This window comes from Marmota flaviventris, chromosome 7 (assembly GCF_047511675.1).
Source record: "Marmota flaviventris isolate mMarFla1 chromosome 7, mMarFla1.hap1, whole genome shotgun sequence".
NCBI classification, from domain to species: Eukaryota; Metazoa; Chordata; class Mammalia; order Rodentia; family Sciuridae; genus Marmota; species Marmota flaviventris.
The window spans coordinates 61,872,705-61,896,066 of NC_092504.1; the positions used below are offsets into that span (position 1 = coordinate 61,872,705).

General features: G+C 33.4%; 1 protein-coding gene across 4 annotated transcripts in view; it reads right to left on the bottom strand.

Moving 5' to 3' along the window:
* Positions 1–23,362, bottom strand: part of Cnot6l (CCR4-NOT transcription complex subunit 6 like) — a 100,234-nt gene that overhangs the window by 28,812 nt on the left and 48,060 nt on the right. For all 4 annotated transcript variants that reach the window (XM_027939733.3, XM_027939732.3, XM_027939731.3 and 1 more), the window contains exons 5-6: positions 10,454–10,543; positions 1,181–1,249 (exon numbers count right to left, since the gene is read on the bottom strand). In XM_027939733.3, coding sequence (XP_027795534.1) covers positions 1,181–1,249; positions 10,454–10,543 — 159 coding nt within the window. The remainder of the gene's footprint in view (positions 1–1,180; positions 1,250–10,453; positions 10,544–23,362) is intronic.

The following is a 23,362-nucleotide window of genomic DNA, read 5'->3' on the forward strand; positions in this document are numbered from 1 at the left end:
TTATTTCTGCTGTTCTTTTTCCTTCAAAGAAATATAGCTATGTGATATTAGGAAAAGCATTTCTTCAAAATTACATCCACTCATATTCAAAGTGAAATTACTCTGAAGAACTAGAAAATGGTGTTTTTAGTATTAGAAAGCTTATGATTAATTACACACTAGGGAAGACCAAGTATAAAATAAAAGGCTTTGTAGAAAGCCTTGGTGTTCCTTTAACTTAGACCATCAATGTGTGTCATGATAAGGAATAACTGTTATTCATGATAACAATGACACAGTGCCCTTTCTGACAGGTTGAAACTATGGTTCTAGTGTGTGGTGATTTTAGAAGTATTACCCTAGGCATACACAAAACTATATTGTATATTATATTTCTCAGAGTTATTAAAATGCAAATAGAAACATGAAGGTTACACTTTCCACATTTCCCAATACTAAATAAAATGAATACTAAATCAAATGTTTTGTTCTGAATCTTTAAAAAAAGCCAAAAATTCATAAGCAGAAGGGCTTTTATATTATTCAACATGTCAATAATATATTCTAACTGTGATTTACCCTTTAAAAATTATTAAAGTAGCAGTAGCAGTATTCAATGACTGGTTTATTCTTATATCGAAACAGTGGAAATCTTCATTTAATTTTAAGTTAAAATTAATATGAGAATTATTACTTGTGATGAAACAAGTCATTGGAAGAAACCATAATTTATAATTTTATTTCAAGTAGAACTCCCAACCCTCAAAATGTTTCATCTGTCATATGAGCATTTTATAAGTGAAATTCTATAAATTAAGTTCTATAAAATGCTACTGGTCCATACAGAGAAACAAAGGTTTATATTTTCTATATTATTACTATTCTAGACATGCTAAATTATACCCTTAAATTACACAAATACTTACCCTGTACTATATTTCTACAACCCTAGACCAGTATATTTGATTACCAGTTCCATTAAGTTAATTTATCATTAAGATATAGGTCTACCTTCCAGGAGTTGCATCTCTGTGAAAGATACAAAATAACTTGTGCATAAGCCTATCTTAATATGGATTTTAAATATTCTTAAATTCATCTAACCATGGAAGGTAAAATGAGGCCTGTTAACTAGAGACTGTGAAGCCTAAATGGTATTTCAAGTATCTCTGAAAAGAGTCAAATAAGAATGAGAAACTACCTGATGGCAGAATTTGGTCTCGTTCTTTTAATGTAATCCATGGCCTCGGAGGAAGCTGCTCTGGATGAACTAGGGAAAAAAAAAAAAAATTGTAAGCATAAGTTAATTTCATGTGTTTCTAAAATCAGTGTCACTTAATTTATAAGGAAAAATCAACCTGGTTTCTATTCAGCTGTAATGGTCCACAAACTGACTTAAAAATCCAATGCTGAAATTTAATGAGGATTTAGAAACCAAAGGAAATTTAAGAAGAGCTATGAAGAGAACATAAAACATCAGAAAAGGACATTAGGAAACTCATTAATGGTATTTTCACTTGCACTTTATGAAAGGTACCTATTTAAAACCTTAAGTAAAATCTTACTGTCTTAATTACATATGTAAATTGTGTTGAGTCAGCCTTGTTTCCTGCCAGGAAATCAAAGCCATATAAAATTGTAACAGGCTGACAAATTAAAATGTTCAAACATCTTTAAAACAGGGGAAGGTGGGGGGAAGGCCGCACTTGAATGTATAATAAAAATTGAATTTTCTAGTTCTTTTTTTTTTTTTTTACTTCCTGGTCTTACTTTATCTCTTTTATAATGTCAGTGCAAAGCAAAAGGTTAGAATTGCAATGGTCAAAAAAAAAGGAAGGCAGTAGTTAAACATTAAATTGCTCAGATATGGTTATCAATACCATGAACTAAAACTAGCCAATTACTATGTGAAAGAAAATAACTAAGATTTAACGACCTCCTTTTCTTCTTCTTTTTGAAAATCTTTGCAATTACATAACAAATCATTCAAGTCTGCAGATTTGTCTAAGGTATTAGTAGCTGAGAAATGTACTCCTTTAAAACAAAATCACTCCATTTTCATTCAGCTCTGGAAATTCTGACAAAAGCATCCCAGACCTTTAAGAGTGTCACTTTACTAATCATTCTGGTGCTCCAAATATCTATTTAAAGAATACTACTCTGTTTTAGCAACCACACTTTTTAGAGTAGAATGAACATTATTTCACATATTCCACATCTTGGCAGAAAGAAAGAAAAGTTATCATAACAAATCATCCAGCTAGTTCAATATATTCAATCCTAGAAAATAATCATGCCTACTGGAAGTACCATTCCAGAATCATAGCAACTTGTCTCAAAAAAGCATTCTACAAATAGAATAAGAGTAAACAAAGAACATTCTAGCACTTGAGATCCTTAATAGCAAAATCTACCTAAGCTGTTGTGGGTAAAAAATCTAGAAATCAAGCTTCTTAAAATAAAACAAGTAATTAATGTCAACATTTTGGTGCTTTCCAAATCTTAACTAAAACTATATATCAGTCTAAGTAGTTCATCAACAACATTGAAAGAGCCAACATTCAATCTCACTAGTAACCAGGAAAATTTAAAAGATAAGGCAGTATATGTCTACCCAATTGACAAAACAATTTCAAATTTAATAATATCCAGGATTTGTGATAATGTAATAGCTACCTGAATATTTAGCTGGTAAGAATATAAACTAGAACAATTATCTACGGAACAAATTGGTATCATCTTATAAAACTTAAAGCATTCATGTTCCTATGAACTAGAAATTTTATTTCCTGGATTCAGTCCTATCTGCTTAAAGCAGCATTCAAAAAAATATGAATTACCCTATTGTTTTATAATAACAAAAGCAGAGGTAAACAGCTAACTAATATCCATTTTTAAGAAAGACTTTACCAGTTAGAAGAAAAACTGAGACACTTATATGTGTAAAGACATCCAAGGAATCCTACTAAGAAAAAAAGTAGCAAAATGTATAAGGATTGAATATGATAGTTTATTAGAAAATATAAAATCATATTCAAAAAAAAGTTACAGTACAAAATTTCTCCTGATATAATTTTTGCATGTAAATGGCTGCCCAAAAAGTACAAGGAAACAGACCCAACTTTTAAATGTGATAACCTACACAGAGGAACTGGAATTAAAGGTAGAAACCAAAGGAAATTTTAGCTTTAACAGGAATTTTAACATATTTTACAAGAAGAATCAGATATTGGTGTCAGATAAAGTTAATTGTTTAAAGGTAAAACTGCATGGTCAATGATATGACAAAAGAAAGGAATAGAGAGAAGTGTGAGCTAATATCACATAAAATAAATAAATAAACTGGTGACCATCCAGTCTGCCAAAGGCAACATCCCCAGCAAAACCTGACTACCACTTCATCCCACCCACACCTCACAGTGGCTGGCAGCATTGGGCCTAAGTCTGTCTGTAGTGATGACGTCAACTGAGCCTGAAAAAGGACAAGAGAATTACATGCAAAATCTCAACAGGAAATTTGTCAGTTAAAACGGAAGATTGAGAAAGAATCAAGGGCCCCTCAACAATTTTTATAAGTAAAAACAAATTCCCTTGAAACAAATGAAAAAATAGAAAAACCCAGGCAAAGAAGTTATTGGGGGTGGGGGGGAGCATTAAAATAGAATTTATCAAACTAAAAAATAACCAGAATTTTAAAGATATTAGAAGAGCATAGTTACAGAGGTAACAAAAGATAAAACCAGTGACTGCAAATAAGTTAATGGCACTCAATCAGAACAAAAAAGAAAAAAGACTTTCAACAGAACCTGAAGGACTTATGAAACTGTATAACCAAAGATCTACATTCATATCATCAGAGTTCTAGAAGAAAAAGGATGTGGGGATGAAGAAAGTATTCTAAGAGATAAAGGATAAAAGTTTCCAGATTTGTGTTAGAAACAAACCTACAAATCCAAAAAGGTGAATAACCTCAAAGAAATCCATACCAAAACAGACTAAACTTCTGTAAACCAAAGAAAATAACTGTCAACTGCAAATTCTGTAACCAGCAAAACTATCATTTAAAAGTCAAGGGAAATAAAGATTTTAACAGACAAAGGAAAATTAAGAGAGGGATCACTTACAGAACTACTCATAAATAATAACTAAAGGAAGCTCTCTAAACAGGAAGAAAAATACAACAGAAGAAACAAAACATCAAAAAGGAAAAAAAAAGGAATGGGTAAAATTAGGGATAAATACTATAGACTTTCCCTATCAGCTTCTTAAATCATATATAATAGCTAAAGCAAAAAATTATAACAATAACTATTCTGGTGCTCAGTGCAAGTATCTAGCATTTACTAAAAATGAAAATTAAAAGAGCAAATCTTAGTTGATTAAAAAAAATGACAACTATATGCTGATTACAAAAAATCTCTCAAATACAACAAAGAAAAGTTGGAAATAAAAGAATGAAAAATTATATGCTATAATAACATTAATTGTTAAAAACCAGAAATGGCTACATGTTTCAAAGCAAATGCAAGAAACACAAAAAGTAATTCGTTACATATTGAGAAAATAACCAATCCACTAAGATATAGCAATCCTAAATATGTATGTACTAATCAACAGAGCTTCAAAATACCTAAAACAAAAACTGACAAAGAAAAAAAAATCCACCTTTTTTTTAGTTGTGGATAGACATACATACATTTGTTATTTATTTATTTGTTTATTTGTTTATTTATGGTGCTGAGGCTCAAAATCCTGGTGCCTCACACATGCTAGGTAAATGCTCTACCACTGAGTCACAATCCCAACCCCTATAATGGGCAACTTTAACATCCCCAAATCACCATTTGAAAGGACTACTAGATAGTAAAATTAAAAATGAGAAGAATTGACCACCATCACCAAGATAATCTAACTTTTATTTATAGACAATTCCACTCAACCACTGCAGAACATTTATATTTATCCAGAGCCTGTGGAATATTCATCAAGATGGACAGTATCCTGTATCATAACACAAATTTCAACATATCAGAGAAATTTTTCAACTAGTTGCAAGCTGGAATCAAAACAATAATCAACTGAAAGACAACAGGAATATTTTTTAAAACACGTGTGATTTAAATAACACATTTCTAAACAATTCATCAATCAAAGAGGCAGTCTCAAAGGAAATTGAATGAAACTATATATATAGCATACCAAAATTTTGTGGGGTACAGATAAAGTAGTTTTTGATAGGGTAATTCACAGTGCTACATGCTTACATTTAAAAAGAGGGATGATTTCAAACCAATAATAGAAATTTCTACCTCAAACTAGAAAAATAGTGGAAAAAAAAAAAAAAAAAACGAAGCAAAGATGAAAAAAAGGTTAAGATACGTAAAAGTCAAATAAACAAAAATATACAATGCCAATCTGAAGCAAAGGAAAACACATGTAGAAATTTTTTCATGTAGTTATGTTAGTGTCAAAATAAATTTCAAAGAAAAGTACAGCACAATGACAAAAGATTTAAATAACTATGAATACGAAATACATTTAAAAAACCTTTATTACATGTCATTTAAAAGTTAAAAGAATAGGAATAGCAAACAGTAGAATGAATCTGACACAACTTTCATATGTGCATAATAAATACAGTCATTCTCACCATCATGTACAACCACAAGACTCCATGTTTTTATAAATATGTCAAAATACACTGTAATGTATATATAAAAAGAATTAAAAAATTAAATGAATGATCTCTACAATGAAAAAGGAAGATTTTAACATAACATTAAAAGAGCAAGTCTTAGTTGATTAAAAAACATGACAACTATATATGCCAGTAATGAATAAGACCAAAGAAATCATTAAATATATGTAAAACATGTTCAAATCATACAATTAACGAATTTAAACCAGTATATATAAAATTTTGTAATAAACAACCACAGTATGCTTTTCAAGTATAAATTTAATATTTATCTTTTTTTTGCGTGAGGGTGAGGGATACTGGGGATTAAACCAGGGGTGCTTTACCACTAAGTTACATACATCCCCAGCGATTTCTATTTTGAAATAGGTTTTCATGAACTTCCTGAGGCTGACTTCAAACTTGCAATCTTCCAGCCTCAGCTCCCAATTTAAAACAGAGTACATGTACCACAATGCCTGGCTTGACATTTAACATTTAGAAAAATTAAGAATGTGCTGGGTAATAAATTATACATTCTTTTAACTGTAAATCACTTGGAGTAAGTTCTCTGACCACAAAAGAACAAAGAAAACTAAAACTCCCTTGAAAACTCAGAAATAAGTTTCTAAATGACTCATAGGTCAAAGCAGATATGATTGAGGGATATTAGAAAATACACTGAACTGGATGAAAATAATGCATATTAAAACTTGTGGGATGCAGCTTCAAAAGCCATGTTCAGAGAGAGATTTATAAGTAAATATGTTGCAAAGCGGAGTACAAAAGTTATGACTTAGATTTTATGTTAAATAAGAAAAAGAACAGCAAATGAATCCTGAAGAAAGAAAGCAAAAGGAAGAAAGTAATGACACTAAAACAAACACAATAAAGCGAACCAATATGGTCAGAAGTTGGATCTTTAAAAGAAAATATTCTATGAAGTAAACAAAGGCAACACAAACTAGCATCTCCCTTGGAAAAGATATCAGCATATATCTTTTGGACCTTAAAACACTGTAAAATGATATTTTGAACCACTCTATGCCAATAAATTTAAAGATTTAGATAAAATGTGCAAATTTACAGAAAACATAACTTTTACAAACTGAAAGAAAAAACAGAAACCCAAACAAGTCCACAGTTATTAAAATAAATCAGTGATTTCAAACTTCCTACAAAGGAACCTCAGGCCCTGATATGCTTTGCTGAATATCTAGGATAGAAAAAAATACCAATCTCAAACTCTTTAAAATAATATGAATTCCCACAAAGTTTATAAAGCCAGTATATAAAAACCTGACAAAAACAATGAAGAAAAAAAATTAATGGTCATTCAGACTCAAACACAGACATAAACAATTCTATGCAGAATAGTAACAAACTGAAAATCTGGGGATAATATATAAAAAGAATTATAATATAGCACAACCTATATGGATTTATTCCAGGAATACAAAGGTAGTATAACACACAAAAATAATATAATTATTATACTAAGAGAATAAAGGCTAAAAAATATCTAATCCTCTCAAGAGAAAACTCCCTTGGCTGGTTACATTGGTACTTGCCTATATTCCCAGCAATTCCATTAGACAGAAAGATGGTAAATTCAAGGCCAGCCTGGGCAACATGACAAGGCCTCATCTCAAAAAAACCAAATGAACAAACAAACAAAAAAATCTCTGCTGGCAAACTAAGATTAGAAAAACTTCCTTAATCTGGTAAAGCTTATCTATATAAAAACTACTATGAATATCACATTTAGTTGTAAAACTACAAGAAGTTAATAAATTTTGAAATTTGACAAGGATATTCACTATCACCACTTTTAATTAGCAGTTTTACTGATGGTCTTAGAAAGTGCAATAGGCAAGAAAATAAATAAATAAGGATTGTGGATGTAATTCTGTAGTACAGCACTTGCCCAACATGAACAGGCCTTAGATTCAAACCCCAGTACCACAAAAGAAACAAAGAGAGAAAAAGAGAAAGAGATAAAGGAAGGAAAAGAAAGAAAAAATATATGTATATGAGAAAGAAAATAATAAAACCATCATTATTTGCAGATATTACAATGGTACAAATTAAAATGAAAAAAATGTATCAGGATTAAGAACAGTTAAGCAAAGTGGTTGAAAACATTTTAGCAAAGGCATTTAGCAAATGTTCAGCATGGTATCATAAATATACAAAATTCAAGGATATTCCATAAATTGTTACCTGTCTTGTGTTCAAAATACTATAAGCGCATCAAAACGGTCTATACTTAGAATTTATATAAAATGGCAATACAGAAATGTACAACTCAATACCAAAATTATAGAAGCCATGAAAAATGAAATAAGATCCACTGACATAAATATATCAATTATTCCAAAGCAATCTATAGATTCAATATAATCCCAAATAATATCCTTATACCTTTTGAGAAGGGAGAGATGAAAAGTCTACTTCCAAAAATTTTCATAAAAATATAAAGTAAAAAAATCACATGGCCAAAGCTAGTCAAGATTCATCACAATCAGATAAAGAGGAAAGACTTACCCTACTAGATCTCAAGATTTTTTATAAAAGCTATCATAATCAAAGACACTGTTACACTGCCACAAAGACTAATGGAACACAAACTAAAATCAAAATCCATGCACGTATGAGTTTGTCGGGATAAACTCAACTACAATGTATATATAATTATAAAGCTCTGAAAGAAAGACTGACCAATGGAAGAAAACAAAAAATCCCAAAACACACACACACATACACTGACACTTGATTTATTACAAAGATAGCACATATACACATACAAAAAAAAAAAAAAAAACACAATAATGAAAAGACAGTCTCATCAATAAGTGGTTCAGGGTCAATATAATACACATACGGAAAAAATCATGAATTCCTACCTTATACAAACATCAATTTCAGGAAGGTTACATTTCTTAAGTATAGCAAATAAAAATTATGAGTGTCTATATAACACAGAATATGCTCATGATCAAGGTGGTAGGTAAAAATTCTTAAAGAGGAAACAGAAACATTACTATATCAGAAAATTCAGTAAGTTGGAGTATGTTAAAGTAGTTCTGTTCAACAAAAGATAAATTAAGCATAGGAAAAGGTATTTACAACATATATAACATCAAGCAGCTTTTATCTAAAACAGATGAATACCTTAAAAATTACATACACACATCAATAACTGAATTAACTGGCTACATCTATACAGACAAGAAAGATATTTAACTGTAAAGTAAGTTGGAAATAGCACATATGATGTGCACAGCTTAATTTTCACATATTTCTAGTACTTAATGAAAAAATCTCTAATGCACATGCTAATTTATCTTCCATCAATCAACTTTTAAGTCTTTTTAACCAAAATATTTTAAATGATACTAACTGGTTTTCCCCTATTATAAACCCTACTTTTTGTATATTGGAGGGAAGGTGTCTTTTTTGATAGAATTAAAAAAGAGTAAAGCCAAAATATTGTAATAAGGGCTACTATAATATAAATTTATGATTTCTGAAGCTGTTTCAGAATTCTGCATTTTAAAAAGATATTATTCCAAGGAAACTATCTGAATTCAGTAGGATCTCCAACTTTTACCTACACTTTGAAAACTTAAGCAAAGGGAAAAAAAATTTTAAATAAAACACTTAATAGCTGTCTAATGTAAGAAAACATTGTATATGGAGTACAACCATTTTAGTCCTGTGACTCTAATGTTCTTAATTTAAAAACCTGCTTGTGTCAGGCACAGTGGTGATGGCTGAAATTCCAGCAACTCAGAAAACTGAGACAGGAGGATCACAAGTTGGAGACCAGCCTCAGCACTCAGCAATTTAGCAAAACCCTCAACAAGTTAGTGAGAGTCTGTTACAAAACAAAAAATAAAAAAAGGGCTGAGGATGGAACATAGTGGTAAAGTACTCCCAGGTTCAATTTCCAGTACAAAAGAAAAAAAAAAGGCTGCCTGCAAAATTTCCACAAATGTACAGTAAATCAAACTACAAAAGCTCCTTGATTTACAATGGGGTTAAATCCCAATTAGTTTATTATGTTAATTCAAAAATGCATTTAATACAATTAACTTACCAAACATTATCACTTAGCATACCCTATATTAAACATGCTCAGAACACTTAGACTACAGCTGAGCAAAATCATTCTAACATAAAGCTTACTTTATAATAAAGTGTTGAAAACCTCACATAATTTACTAAAAACAAAAAATTTAAAACAGAGTACATGCATGGATATGCATTCACAAAGTTAAAATCTTAAATCGAACTATCATTTTATTCATTAAAAAAAATGTGGGGGCTGGGGATGTGGATCAAATGGTAGTGCACTCGCCTAGCACGCATGAGGCACTGGGCTCGATTCTCAGCACCACATAAAAATAAAGATATTTTGTCCACCTAAAACTAAAAAATAATTTTTTTAAAAAATGTGTAACATGTATGGGTTCCAGGTAATGTGTACCAAATTAAAACAACTAAGAATTATATATTATTGTTACAAAAAGCAAAGCACAATCTTGGGTTGATAGCTCAGGCATTAATCAGCTGTATGCAGATGATTAGTATCTGATTCAGTGAATATGTAACTGTAAAATGTGAATTAGAAAAATTCCTTCCACCTAGGTTCTTAGAAAAATTAAAATTATGTAACTAAATTTCCTAGAACATTGCTTAATAAACAGAAAGCACTCCATTTATGAAAAGAATAATGTTCTACCATGATATTATCTGGAGAGTATACTCCTTTTGTCATTAATAGTTAGTTACCTGCAAGATTGTCAAGCATGAAGTTCAGTAGCTTTCGTGTTCCATCTGGGTCCTGGTATAAGTTGAGAATATCCTGTGATAAAGGATTGCCTAAAGCAGAAAATAAAAATAAAACTTGTAAGACTCAGAATTGCAATACAAGACAAAAGATGTACACTATGAAACAAAACACTTTCTAAATTGAATTCTACTGTATTTAATGTCAGACATTTAAAGAAATTTTAAAAATATTCTTTTAAGATAATGAAACTTCAAAAGAATTCTTTCTTTTCAGATTTCACTGTTTATATTATGAACCTAAAATTTGGGCTTGTCAAAAACATGTATGGACACATACATAAACACATCACTTCATCTTGGTCAATTCCTTTTTTGGTGTGTGGGGGGGTGTGTTACCAGACATTGAAGTCAGGGGCACTTGACCACTAAGCCACATCCCCAGCCCTATTTTTGTATTTTATTTAGAGCAGGGTCTCACTGAGTTCCTAAGCACCTCGCCATTGCAGAGGCTGGCTTTGAACCCCCAATTCTCCTGCCTCAGTCTCCGTAGCCACTGGGATTAGAGGCGTGTGCCACTGCACAAGGCTCATCTTCAATTCTAAAGTAACCCTATAGGTTCTATATTTATTTTTGATGACAGATTTCAAACTGAAAGACAAACAGCCCCACATGAGACAGAATAAATGTTGTCATAAAAAAGACTTCATCTTAGAGTATTTATATTACATTATAGAGAAAAGAAAAATATTTCAAAAGTGAGTAAATTGTATGCTCATAAATTCAACATCATAGAACAGAAGGACAAATTTTTTGAAAGACAGAACAAAGCTCACTCAAGAAGAAACAGATTTTTTTAAAAATCAACCAAAGTTAGAAAAGGATCTCCAAAAATTTGCTACTCTATAAAATCAAACCAAAAAAAAAACTATCAAAATCATCCTATAATTGTTAAGCATGACACTTCATCAACAACAAATGCGTATGTGATGATGGTTTCACAAGGGTATAATAGAATTGCAAAATTCCTATCATGTACTGACATCAATGCCTTCATAATATCACAGTACACCACATTATTCAGGTGTTTGTGGTGATGCTGATGTAAACAAACCTACTGTGCTGCCAGCTATATAAAAGTATAGCATATGCAATCATGTACAGTACATAAATTTCAAAATAACAAACAACTGTTGCTGGTTTATGTATTTACTATCTAATATTTTTTGTTTCTGCCCTGTTAAGCCTTTTCTGAACTTTCATTCTACACCTTGGATTCTTGGTGACTGGAGGGATTTCTTGAGCCAACTGAAAGTCTCTGGCCAGAACAACCCTTCAGTAGGACCAAAAGGCCACAATTGAAATCCAGTCCTTCAGGATGAGAGGCTGGAAGTGTTTTTTTAGTCTTTTTGGAAGGCAGGTCTTACCAACTGACAAACTGGAAGGCTCCTGGCCAGGGCAACACCTTAGCAAAGACTGAAAGTCAGTTACAATAGGATTTCTGAAAGTCAGAGCCCATTATATTGAAGAAAAAAAAAAAAAAAAGCCTCTTAACCTTCCTCTTATACTTTCATCTCCATCTATATCAATAGAACCTCATGTGACCTCACTGAAGGCTCAAATTGGTGGGAGTTCTAATACATGTCTAAGCATGATCCCTACCACATGTATATCTAGTCCAAATGCTCAGCAACTGCCACTATGAAAACTTATATCAGGATCTCTTCTTCCTGACATTTACCATGGACTTTGATGCTGAATACCTTTAAACGTCCATACCCCACATCACAGAACGCAAGGACAGTGATCAGCTTCGCACACATCATTGACGTCTCTAACAGGGGCAGCCAGAATAGGTTGATGCCCAATTACCCTAAAATAAGTTAGGGGCCCAAGTCCTTGAGGGGATAATATTAGGCAAACAGGCGGCCATGAACATGTGAGTGGGGAAAGGACTACGAAGGGCAATTACTTAGACAGGACAGTGAACATATATCAAAAAAGAATCCATGGGTCACAGAACCAGGAAGCACAGGGAATGTTACTTACCAAAGCAGAAAAGCTTCTGAAAATGGGAACTGATATGTCAAACCTCCCCCAGCCATAGATAATTATAGCCTGTTAAGGGAATTATTATTCCAAGATCATGTAATACCCACCCCTTGTGACGAGATCTTTACAACCCTCAGAAAGAAAATTTTCTGAGCACTAAACAAAGGAGTAACAAACCACTTAAAGAGGTATAACAGAATGTGACAATAACAAAGAAAGCCAAGAACCTCAGTTTTTAGGAAACCCAAACCCCGAAAATCTACAACATACAGTCTGTCCAGAGGCATCCTGTTACAGTGCCTACTATACATTCTTATCTCACTTTCTAATAAACTCTTGCCAACTCTGAGGGAAAAAGAAAAAGCAATGCATTACTGAAAAACCCCCAGGAAGTATTCACTTAAGAAAAAAAAAATGTTAGAATCTGATTAAGAATAATGATTTATATAGTTTTTATTTATTCTGATTCCACACTGCCAGGGCAACTTTGAAGCCAACAGAGCAACAAATCAAAGCTGGAACTCTTTCAAAGCCTCATTTTCAAATAGTCATTATCAGACCTGTATAGTAATTATCTGATTCTTATCCAATGTTGAGAGACTTCTCCCTGGAGAAGAGGACTAGAACTGAGCCAAGTGTTCAAAAAAAAAAAAAATTACAGGAAAGTGTAAGTGATGGTAACAACTGGGACAAATAACAGACTAATCAAAAAGCTTAATATGAAAAGCTTGGGAAAGAGATGTCCATAATGGCTTTGAAAAGTTCTTACGTACTCCTGGAAATTTAAGACCATGAACATGCAAAGGACAACGCACATGCCCAGAAAAGACCAAAAACACCCAAATCTCTCACCTCCGTATTTTTTTTTAACATTTATTTTTTAGAAGTAGTTGGACACAATACCTTTATTTTATTTATGAGGTGCTGAGGATCGAACCCAGGGCCTCACACGTGCTAGACAAGTGCTCTACCACTGAGCCACAATCCCAGCCCCCAGGTTTTTTTTTTTTTAACTTATTCTTTTTACATACACGACAGTAGAGTATATTTTGACATAAATATATGGAGTATAACTTCCCATTCTTGTGGTTATTACAAGATGTGAAGTTACACTGGTCGTGTATTCATATATGAACATAGGAAACTTATGTCTGATACATCTACTGTCTTTCCTGTTCCTATCCACCCTTCTTTCCCTTCATTCCCTTGTCAAATCAAATGATCTTCCATTATCCTAGAGATTAATGTTCTATCTGAGGTGCAGATAACAGAGATTTTCTCCCATTCTGTAAGCTATATCTTTGTGTTATTGATTGTTTTCTTTCTTGTGAAGAAGCTTTTTAGTTTGATACAATCCCATTTATTGATTCTTGCTTTTACTTCTTGCAATTTAGGAGTCTTGACAAAGAATTCTGATCCTAAGCAAGTTGACAAAATGAAGATTTGGGCCTACTTTTTCTTCTATTAGGTGCAGGGTCTCTATTCTTTTTTTTAAGAGAGAGAGAACGAGAGAGAGAATCTTTTAATATTTATTTATTTTTAGTTTTCGGTGGACACAACATCTTTATTTTATTTTTATGTGGTGCTGAGGATCGAACCTAGCGCCCCACACATGCCAGGCGAGTGCACTACCACTTGAGCCACATCCCCAGCCCAACAGGGTCTCTATTCTAATGCCTAAGTCTTTGATCCACTTTTTGAGTTTTCTGCATGGTGAGAGACAGAAGAATAATCTCATTTTGTTAAATACAGATTTCCAATTTTCCCAGCACCATTTGTTGCAGAGGCTATATTTTCCACAATGTTATGTTTATGACAACTTTGTTTAGTATGAGATAACTGTTATTTATGTGGGTTTGTCTTGTGTCCTATTCTATACCATTGGTCTTTGTGTCTGTTTTGATTTTTTTTACCTTATTTTTATTTATATATGACAGCAGAATGCATTACAATTCTTATTACACATACAGAGCACAATTTTTCATATCTCTGATTGTATACACAGTACATTCACACCAATTCATGCTTTCATACCTGTACTTTGGATAATAATGATCACCACATTCCACCCTCATTAATAACCCCATGCCCCCCCTTCCCCTCCTACCCCTGTCCCCCATCTAGAGTTCATCTATCCTTCCCATGCCTCCCATCTCCCTGTCTCACTATGAAACAGCCTCCTTATATCAAAGAAAACATTCGGCATTTGGGTTTTTTGGGATTGGCTAACTTCACTTAGCATTATCTTCTCTAACTCCATCCATTTACCTGCAAATTCCATGATTTTATTCTCTCTTATTGCTGAGTAGTATTCCATTGTGTATATATGCCACATTTTTTTTTATCCATTCATCTATTGAAGGGCGTCTAGGTAGGTTCCACAGTTTAGCTATTATGAATTGTGCTGCTATAAAGATGTGGTGTGTCCCTGTAGTATGCCATTTTTAAGTCCTTTGGGTATAGACCAAGGAGAGGGATAGCTAGGTCAAATGGTGGTTCCATTCCCAGTTTTCCAAGAAATCTCCATACTGCTTTTCCATATTGGCTGCACCAATTTGCAGTTCCACCAGCAGTGGATGAGTACACCTTTTTCCCCACATCTTCACCAACACTTTTCATTATTTGTATATATAACAGCTGCCATTCTAACTGGAGTGAGATGAAATCTTAAGAGTGGTTTTGATTTACATTTCTCTAATTGCTAATGATGAACATTTTTTCATGTATTTGTTGATTGATTGTACATCATCTTCTGAGAAGTCTCTCTTCAGGTCCTTGGCCCATTTATTGACTGGGTTATTTGTTTTTTTGGGTGCTTAGGTTTTTGAATTCTTTATATACCCTAGAGATTAGTGCTCTCTGATGTGTGAGGGGTAAAGATCTGCTCCCAATATGCAGGTTCTCTATTCACCTCACAGATTGTTTCTTTTGATAAGAAGACACTTTTTAGTTTGAGTCCATCCCATTTATTGATTCTTGATTTTAATTCTTGCGCCACAGGAGTCTTATTAAGGAAGTTGGGGCCTAATCCCACATGATGGAGATTAGGGCCTACTTTCTCTTCTATTAGACACAGGATCTCTGGTTGTATTCCTAAGTCCTAGATTCATTTTGAGTTGAGTTTTGTGCATGGTGAGAGACAGGGGTTTAATTTCATATTGTTGCTTATGGATTTCAAGTTTTCCCAGCACCAACTGTTGAAGATACTATCTTTTCTCCAATGAATGTTCTTGGTACCTTTGTCTAATATAAGATAATTGTAGTTTTGTGGGTTAGTCTCTGTGTCCTCTATTCTGTGCCATTGGTCTATCAGTCTGTTTTGATGCCAATACCATGCTGTTTTTGTTACTATTTGCTCTGTAGTATAGTTTAAGGTCTGTTATTGTGATGCTACCTGGTTCATTCTTCCTGCTAAGAATTGCAGGATGAATTCCCTGATTGCCTTTTCTACTTCTATGAGGAATGTCATTGGAATTTTTATCAGAATTGAATTAAATCTGTATAGAGCTTTTGGAAGTATGGTCATTTTGATAATATTAATTCTGCTTATCCAAGAACAAGTTAGATCATTCCATCTTCTAAGGTCTTCTTTGACTTCTTTCTTTAGGATTCTGTGATTTTCATTATATAAATCTTTCACCTCTTTTGCTAAGTTGATTCCATTTTTTTTTTTTTTTTTGAAGCTACTGAAAATGGGGTAGTTTTCCTCATTTCCCTTTCTGAGGATTTGTCACTAATATACAGAAATGCCTTTGATTTATGGGTGTTGATTTTATATCCTGCTACTTTGCTGAATTCGTTTATTAGTTCTAGAAGTTTTCTGGTAGAACTTTTAGGGTCTTCCATGTATAGAATCATATCATCAGCAAATAGTGCCAATTTGAGTTCTTCTTTTCCTATGTGTATCCCTTTAATTTCTTTCATCTATTTGCTCTGGCCAGTGTTTCAAGACTATGTTAAATAGAAGTGGTGAAAGAGGGCATCCCTGTCTTGTTCCAGTTTTTAGAGGGAATGCCTTCAATTTTTCTCCATTCAGAATGATGTTGGCCTGGGGCTTAGCATAGAAAACCTTTATGATGTTGAGATATGTTCCTGTTATCCCTAGTTTTTCTAGTGTTTTGAACATAAAGGGGTGCTGTATTTTTTCAAATGCTTTTTCTGGCTCTATTTAGATGATCATATGACCCTTACTTTAAGTCTACTGATGTGATAAATTACATTTATTGATTTCCTTATGTTGAACCAAGCTTGCATCCCTGGAATGAATCCCACTTGATCTTGGTGCATGATCTTTTTGATATGTTTTTGTATTTGATTTGCCAGAATTTTTTTGAGAATTTTTGCGTCTATGTTCATTAAGAGATTTTTTTTTTTTTTTTTTAATGTGTCTTTGCCTGGTTTTGGAGTCAGAGTGATATTGGCCTCATAGAATGAGTTTGGAAGTGCTGCCTCTTTTTCTATTTCCTGAAATAAATTGCAGAGTATTGGTATTAGTTCTTCCTTAAAGGTCTTCTAGAACTCAGCTGTTTATCTGTCCGGTCCTGGGCTTTTCTTGGTTGGTAGATTTTGATGGCATCTGCTATTTCGTCACCTGAAATTGATCTGTTTAAATTGTGTATATCATCCTGATTCAATTTGGGCAAATTATATGACTCTAGAAATCTGTCGATGTCTTCGATATCTTCTATTTTATTGGAGAATAAGTTTTCAAAAATAACTTCTAATTATCTTCCGTATTTCTCTAGTGTCTATCGTAATATTACCTTTTTCACTACCTATGCTGGTAATTTGAGTTCTCTCTCTCCTTGTCTTTGTTAGCATAGCTAAGGGTCTGTCAATTTTATTTTTCAAAGAAACAACTTTTTGTTCTATCATTTTTTTCAATTGTGTCTTTTGTTTCAATTTCATTGATTTCAGCTCTGATTTTAATTATTTCCTATCTTGTGCTGCTTTGGGTGTTGATCTGTTCTTCTTTTTCTAGGGCTTTGAGATATAATGTTAAGTCATTTATTTGTTGACTTTTTCTTCTTTTAAGGAATAAACTCCTTGCAATGAACTTTCCTCTTAGAACTGTTTACATAGTGTCCCAGAGATTTCGATATCTGTGTTCTCCTTCACCTCCAAAAATTTTTTATTCTCCTCCTTGATGTCTTCTGTAACCCACTATCCATTCAGTAGCATATTATTTAGTCTCCAGATGTTGGAGTGGATTTTATTTCTTATTTTATCAATGATTTCTAATTTCATTCCATTATGATCTGATAGAATGCAGGGTAGTAGTATCTCTCCTTTTTTATATTTGCTAAGAGTTGCTTTGTGGCATAGTATATGGTCTATTTTAGAGAAAGATCCATGTACTGCTGAGAAGAAAGTATATTCTCTCATTAAAAGATGGAATATTCTATATATGTCAATTAAGTCTAAGTAATTGATCGTATTATTGAGTTCTATAGTTTCCTTGCTCAGCTTTTGTTTGGAAGATCTATCTAGTGATGAAAGAGATGTGTTAAAGTCACCCAACATTATTGTGTTGTGGTCTACTTGACTCTTGAACTTGAGAAGAGTTTGTTTGATGAACATAGCTGTTCCATCGTTTATGGCATACATACTTATAATTGTTAAGTCTTGTTGGTGTATGGTTCCCCTGAGCAGTATGTAGTGTCCTTCTTTATCCTTTTTGATTGACTTTAATTTGAAGTCTACTTTATTTGATATGAGGATGGAAATCCCTGCTTGCTTCCGCAGTCCATGTGAGTGATATGATTTTTCCCAACCCTTCACCTTCAACCTGTGAATGTCTTTTTCTGTGAAATGAGTCTCTTGGAGGCAGCATATTATTGGGTCTTTTTCTTCTACTTCTTCTTTTTTTTTTTTTTTTTAGATCCAATCTGCTATTCTATGTCTTTTGATTGGTGAGTTTAGGCCATTAACACTCAGGGTTATTACTGAGACATGATTTGTATTCTCAGCCATTCTTGTTTATTTTTTGGTATTTAACATGACTTGGTTTCTCCTCTTGATTAGATTTCCCTTTAGTGTTAATTCCTCCCTCTGCTGATTTTCATCATTTTTTTTTTCATTTCCTCTTCTTGGAATATTTTGCTGAGGATGTTCTAGTGCAGACTTTCTCATTGCAAATTTTTTTGTTATCATGGAAGGTTTTTATTTCATCATCAAATCTAAAGCTTAGTTTTGCTGTATGTAAGATTCTTGTTTGGCATCTATTTTCTTTCAAAGCTTGGTATATGTTGTTCCACGATCTCCTGGCTTTGAGGATCTGGATTGAAAAATCTGCTGAAATACGAAATGGTCTCCCCCTATATGTGATCTGATTCTTCCCTCTTGCAGCTTTTAAGATTCTATCCTTATTCTGTATGCTAGGCATTTTCGTTATAATGTGCTTTGGTGCAGATCTGTTGTAATTTTGTACATTTGGTGTCCTGTAAGCCTCTTGTATTTGATTTTCCAATTCATTCTTCATGCTTGGGAAATTTTCTGATATTATCTCATTGAAGAGATTGTGCCTTCCTTTGCTTTGAAACTGTGCCATCCTCTATCTTAATAACTCTTAGATTTGGTCTTTTGATGCTGTCCCATAATTATTGGATGTTCTGTTCATGGTTTTTAACTTTCTTCACTGTGTGATCAACTTTATTTTTCAGATTGTATACTTTGTATTCATTATATGAAGTTCTTTCTTCCAAGTGATCTAGTCTGTTGATTATGTTTCTATTGAGTTTTTTATTTGATTTATTGTATCCTTCATTTCAAGAATTTCTGACTGGTTTTTTTCAGTCTCTCTCTTGTGAAGTAATCTTTTGCTATCTGTATTTGCTCTCTTTTCTCATTGTTGGAGTGATCAGTTTTTGCTTGTATTTGATCATTTAGGTCATTCTTTAATTCACAGATCATTTTAATTATGAACCTTCTGAACTCCTTCTCTGATATTTCATCAACTTCACTGTCCATGCCTTCTGTTATTTTAGTGCCCTGGTTTGTTTGGGACACTTTCTTCCCTTGTTTTTTCATGCTGTCTATGTGTCTTCCTTTCTTATAGTGTGGATCTGTTAGGGTCTGTAAACAAGTCAAGATGGCGCCTGGCATTTTGCCAGAGGGAGTGGTTTGTAAACTAACACCAGCGAGCCATTAAGTGTGGAGATTCCTTATTGGTTGACTGCTGTATCTAGTTTATGTTAATTAAGATAAGCTGTGTGTAATTATGTATATATACCCCTCCTGTCCTACAATAAACGGCTCCCACTCCTGCTGTATCAATGTACACAAGTTGCTCATCACCCCCTGGTTATTTTGCTGCAGCCGGACTGCGGCATGGATCTGAGATATTAACTTCTTCCCTATATTCTTGTAGTACCTGGTGTCTGTACCTCACCTTGATGTTGGGATTCCAGACCTTGTTGGTGTCCCTCAATGAATGCTACTTCATCATGGATCTGGGTCCTGCTTAAGTTGGAGTGGGTGGATCTGGGGCACCAAAGGCTAGGCTCTGGTAGTGTGTGCCCCACTTGGGGAGGGGTGAACCAGGCTTACTGAGAGCCTGGATCCTGTGTGGGCTGGTGTGGGCAGTCTGAGCTGGATCTCAGCTCCTGCAGTAGTCCACTGGTCAGAAGGGGTAATCCTGCACCAGAGGCTAGGCTCTGGGAGTGTCCGCCCTGACAGCAAAGGGGTGGACCAGGCCAGCTGTGCACCTGGGCCCCACAGAGGCATATGTGGATGGATATGGGCAGCTGTGCTTGATCTCTTTGGGGTAGTCTGCTGGTTAGAAGGGCCTGTTTTGATCTTAAGGACATATCAATCAGCAAATGGATGCTAAAGGGAAAGTTGTAACCTTCCTGGCTTAATACTGATGTTGTGCCCCAAACATAGAGCCACTTCGGAAGAGTGGGAGATTTAATTTTTAATTTAATTTTCAGACATTTAAGGAAATCTTTGTCTCAACACTAGCTAACCACTAAACATAGCAGAGATTTTAATGACCACACATGACAAAGAATACAGAATTAATTCAAAAGGCACTAAAGCGATGAACAAAACTACAAGTAACAACAAGCAACTACTGGGGGTGAGATTCAGAATTGTCATGTTTACTTAAAATGTCCAATTCTCAACAAAATTATAAAACACACTAAAAAATAGGCAAGTTATGTGCCATATAAATAGGACATGGGGGTGGATGGCAATAAAAACTGATCCTGAGGACAGATGCTGGACTTACCACGAAGACTTTAAATCAGCTATGGAAAACAGAAATAGTCCCTGACTTCAGATGATTTGACTTATAATTTTTCAATTCTATGATGGTTTAAAAGTAACGTATATTCAGTAAAACCATATGTCAAATGCTCATCTTCTACCAAGCTAACAATATGTTGAATGATACTAGATAGTGCAAGTTCCAAAAAGAAAATAAGACCATAAATGTGAACAACTGATACTCTACGTGTACTGTACTGCTAAGCTCAAATGTGCAAAAGGTTAGGTGTCAAATGCACTTTCAAATTAAAACAAATTTATCAGAATGTAACCCCACTATAAGTAGAGAAGCATGGTATGCTCAAAGAGCTTTATAAAAATTTAAAAATCATTGCCAGTTGTGGTCGTGCATGTCTATAATCCCAGTAACTTAGGAGGCTTAGGCAAGAGAACCACAAGTTCAAAGCCTGCCTCAGCAACTTAGTGAGAGTCTGTCTCCCAAAAAAAAAAAGTCTAGATACATAGCTCAGTAGAAAGGCACTCCTGGGTTCAATCAGTACCCCTCACCACCGCCCCCAAAAAAGTTGCCTAAAGAATTAAAGTATGAAAATGACGCCTCACCAAAGGGAGAATATCGAAAAAAGAAAGTATAAAAAGGAACTAAATAGAAATTGTGAAGTAGAAAACTACAATAAAACAACAATATCTCTGGAAGACCTCAAAAGCAGTCTTAAGTAGGAAAGAAGAAGGGACTACTGACCTTGAAAATACTTCAGTTGAGCTTATACAGTCTGAAGAACAGAGAGAAAAAAATGAAAAAAGATGGATAGAGCCTCAATGATTACTGTCTACCACCAACGATACCAACATATGCATAATAGGAGTCTCAAAAGGAAGGACAGAAAAGAATAGGAAAAAATTAAAGAAATAATGGACAAAGATTCTGTGATTTGATGAAAATCATTTGTATATATATTCATGAAGCTTAACAAACTCTAAGTAGTTTGAGATAAAAGAGATGCATACCTCAACAAATTCTAGTAAGACTGCAAGAAGTCAAGGAAAAAGAATTTTAAACATGGCAGGAGAGGTAATGAATCATGTATAGATTTTCAGGTTAACACAGCTGAGATGTCTAAAAGAAACTCACCAGTAAAGACATGCATTGACTGAAAGTAAAGCAATTTTTAAAAAGATAGCTCATTGCAAATGTAAACCAAAAGTAAGCAAGAGTAGCTGTACTCATATAAAACCCACTTTTACATCAAAAACTGTAAAAGATGACATAAAATATAAAGATTAAAGGATCAATTCAGCAAGTGGGTAACAATTATAAATGTATACACACCCAGCACTGGACCCTGCAAATATTAAATATTTCTTTATAAGGAAATATTAGAACCAAAGGAAGAGACAAACTCCAATAATAATAATAGTAGTGAATTTCAATACCACATATTCATTAATGGACAGATCATCCAGAAAAAAGAATCAACAAAGAAACATCAAATTTAATCTATACCACTGGCCAATGGACATAATAGACATTTACAAAACACTTTATCCAATAGCTGCAAAATATATACTCCTTAGTACATGAAACATTCTCTAGCATAGATCATATGTTAGGTCACAAAACAAGTCTCAACAAATTCAAAAAAATCAAAATTATGTGTTTTCTCTGACCACAATGGAGAGGGACTACAGAAATTGCACAAATGCATAGAAATTAAACATCACCCTCTGAACAACCTTTTAAGAAATTAAGAAAACTAAACCTTTTTTTCAAATGAAAATGAAAACAAAACATACCAAAACTTAGCAATACAGCAAAAGCAGTACTAAAAAGGAAGTATGTAGCAGTAAGAACCTATTTCAAAAAATTAGAAAAACTTTAAATATTCTTTTGATGCAACTAAATAAACTAGGAAAGAAACCAAACCCCAAAAGAGCTACACAGAAAAAAATAATAAAGATCAGAGCAGAAATAAATGAAGACAGAAAACAACACAAAAGATCAACAAAACCAAATGTTTTCAAAATAAAAACCAATAAATTTAGATAGGATTAAGAAAAGAAAAGCCCTAAATAACTAAAAACAAAACTTAAGATGATACTGTAACTGGTACCACAAAAATATGAAAGATAATTAGGGCCTATTACAAACAAATTTATGGCAAAAAAAATTGAAAAACCTGGAAGAAATTAATAATTTCCTACATACATACAACCTACCAATAACAGGTTAACAGTGAGCAGTGAACTTGAAGTAGTAGTAAAATAACGTCAACAATGAAAAGCCAGATCTGGAGGACTTTACTGCTAAATTCTACTAAACTTAAGAACCAGTACCAATTCCTCTCAAACTATTCCAAAAAGTTTAAAGGGAGAAAATCCTTCCAAACTCATTTTATAAGACAAGCATTACCCTGATACCAAAACCAGACAAAGACACAACAAAAAACATAGGCTACAGACCAATATTTCTGTAAAGACAAGACACAAAAATTCTCAACAATGACTGGCAAACTGAATTCAACAACACATTAAAAAGATGTTCACCATATTCAAGTGGGTTTTATCCCAGGAATGTAAGGATGGCTCAATATATGCAAATCAACAAACATGGTATATCACATCAACAGAATG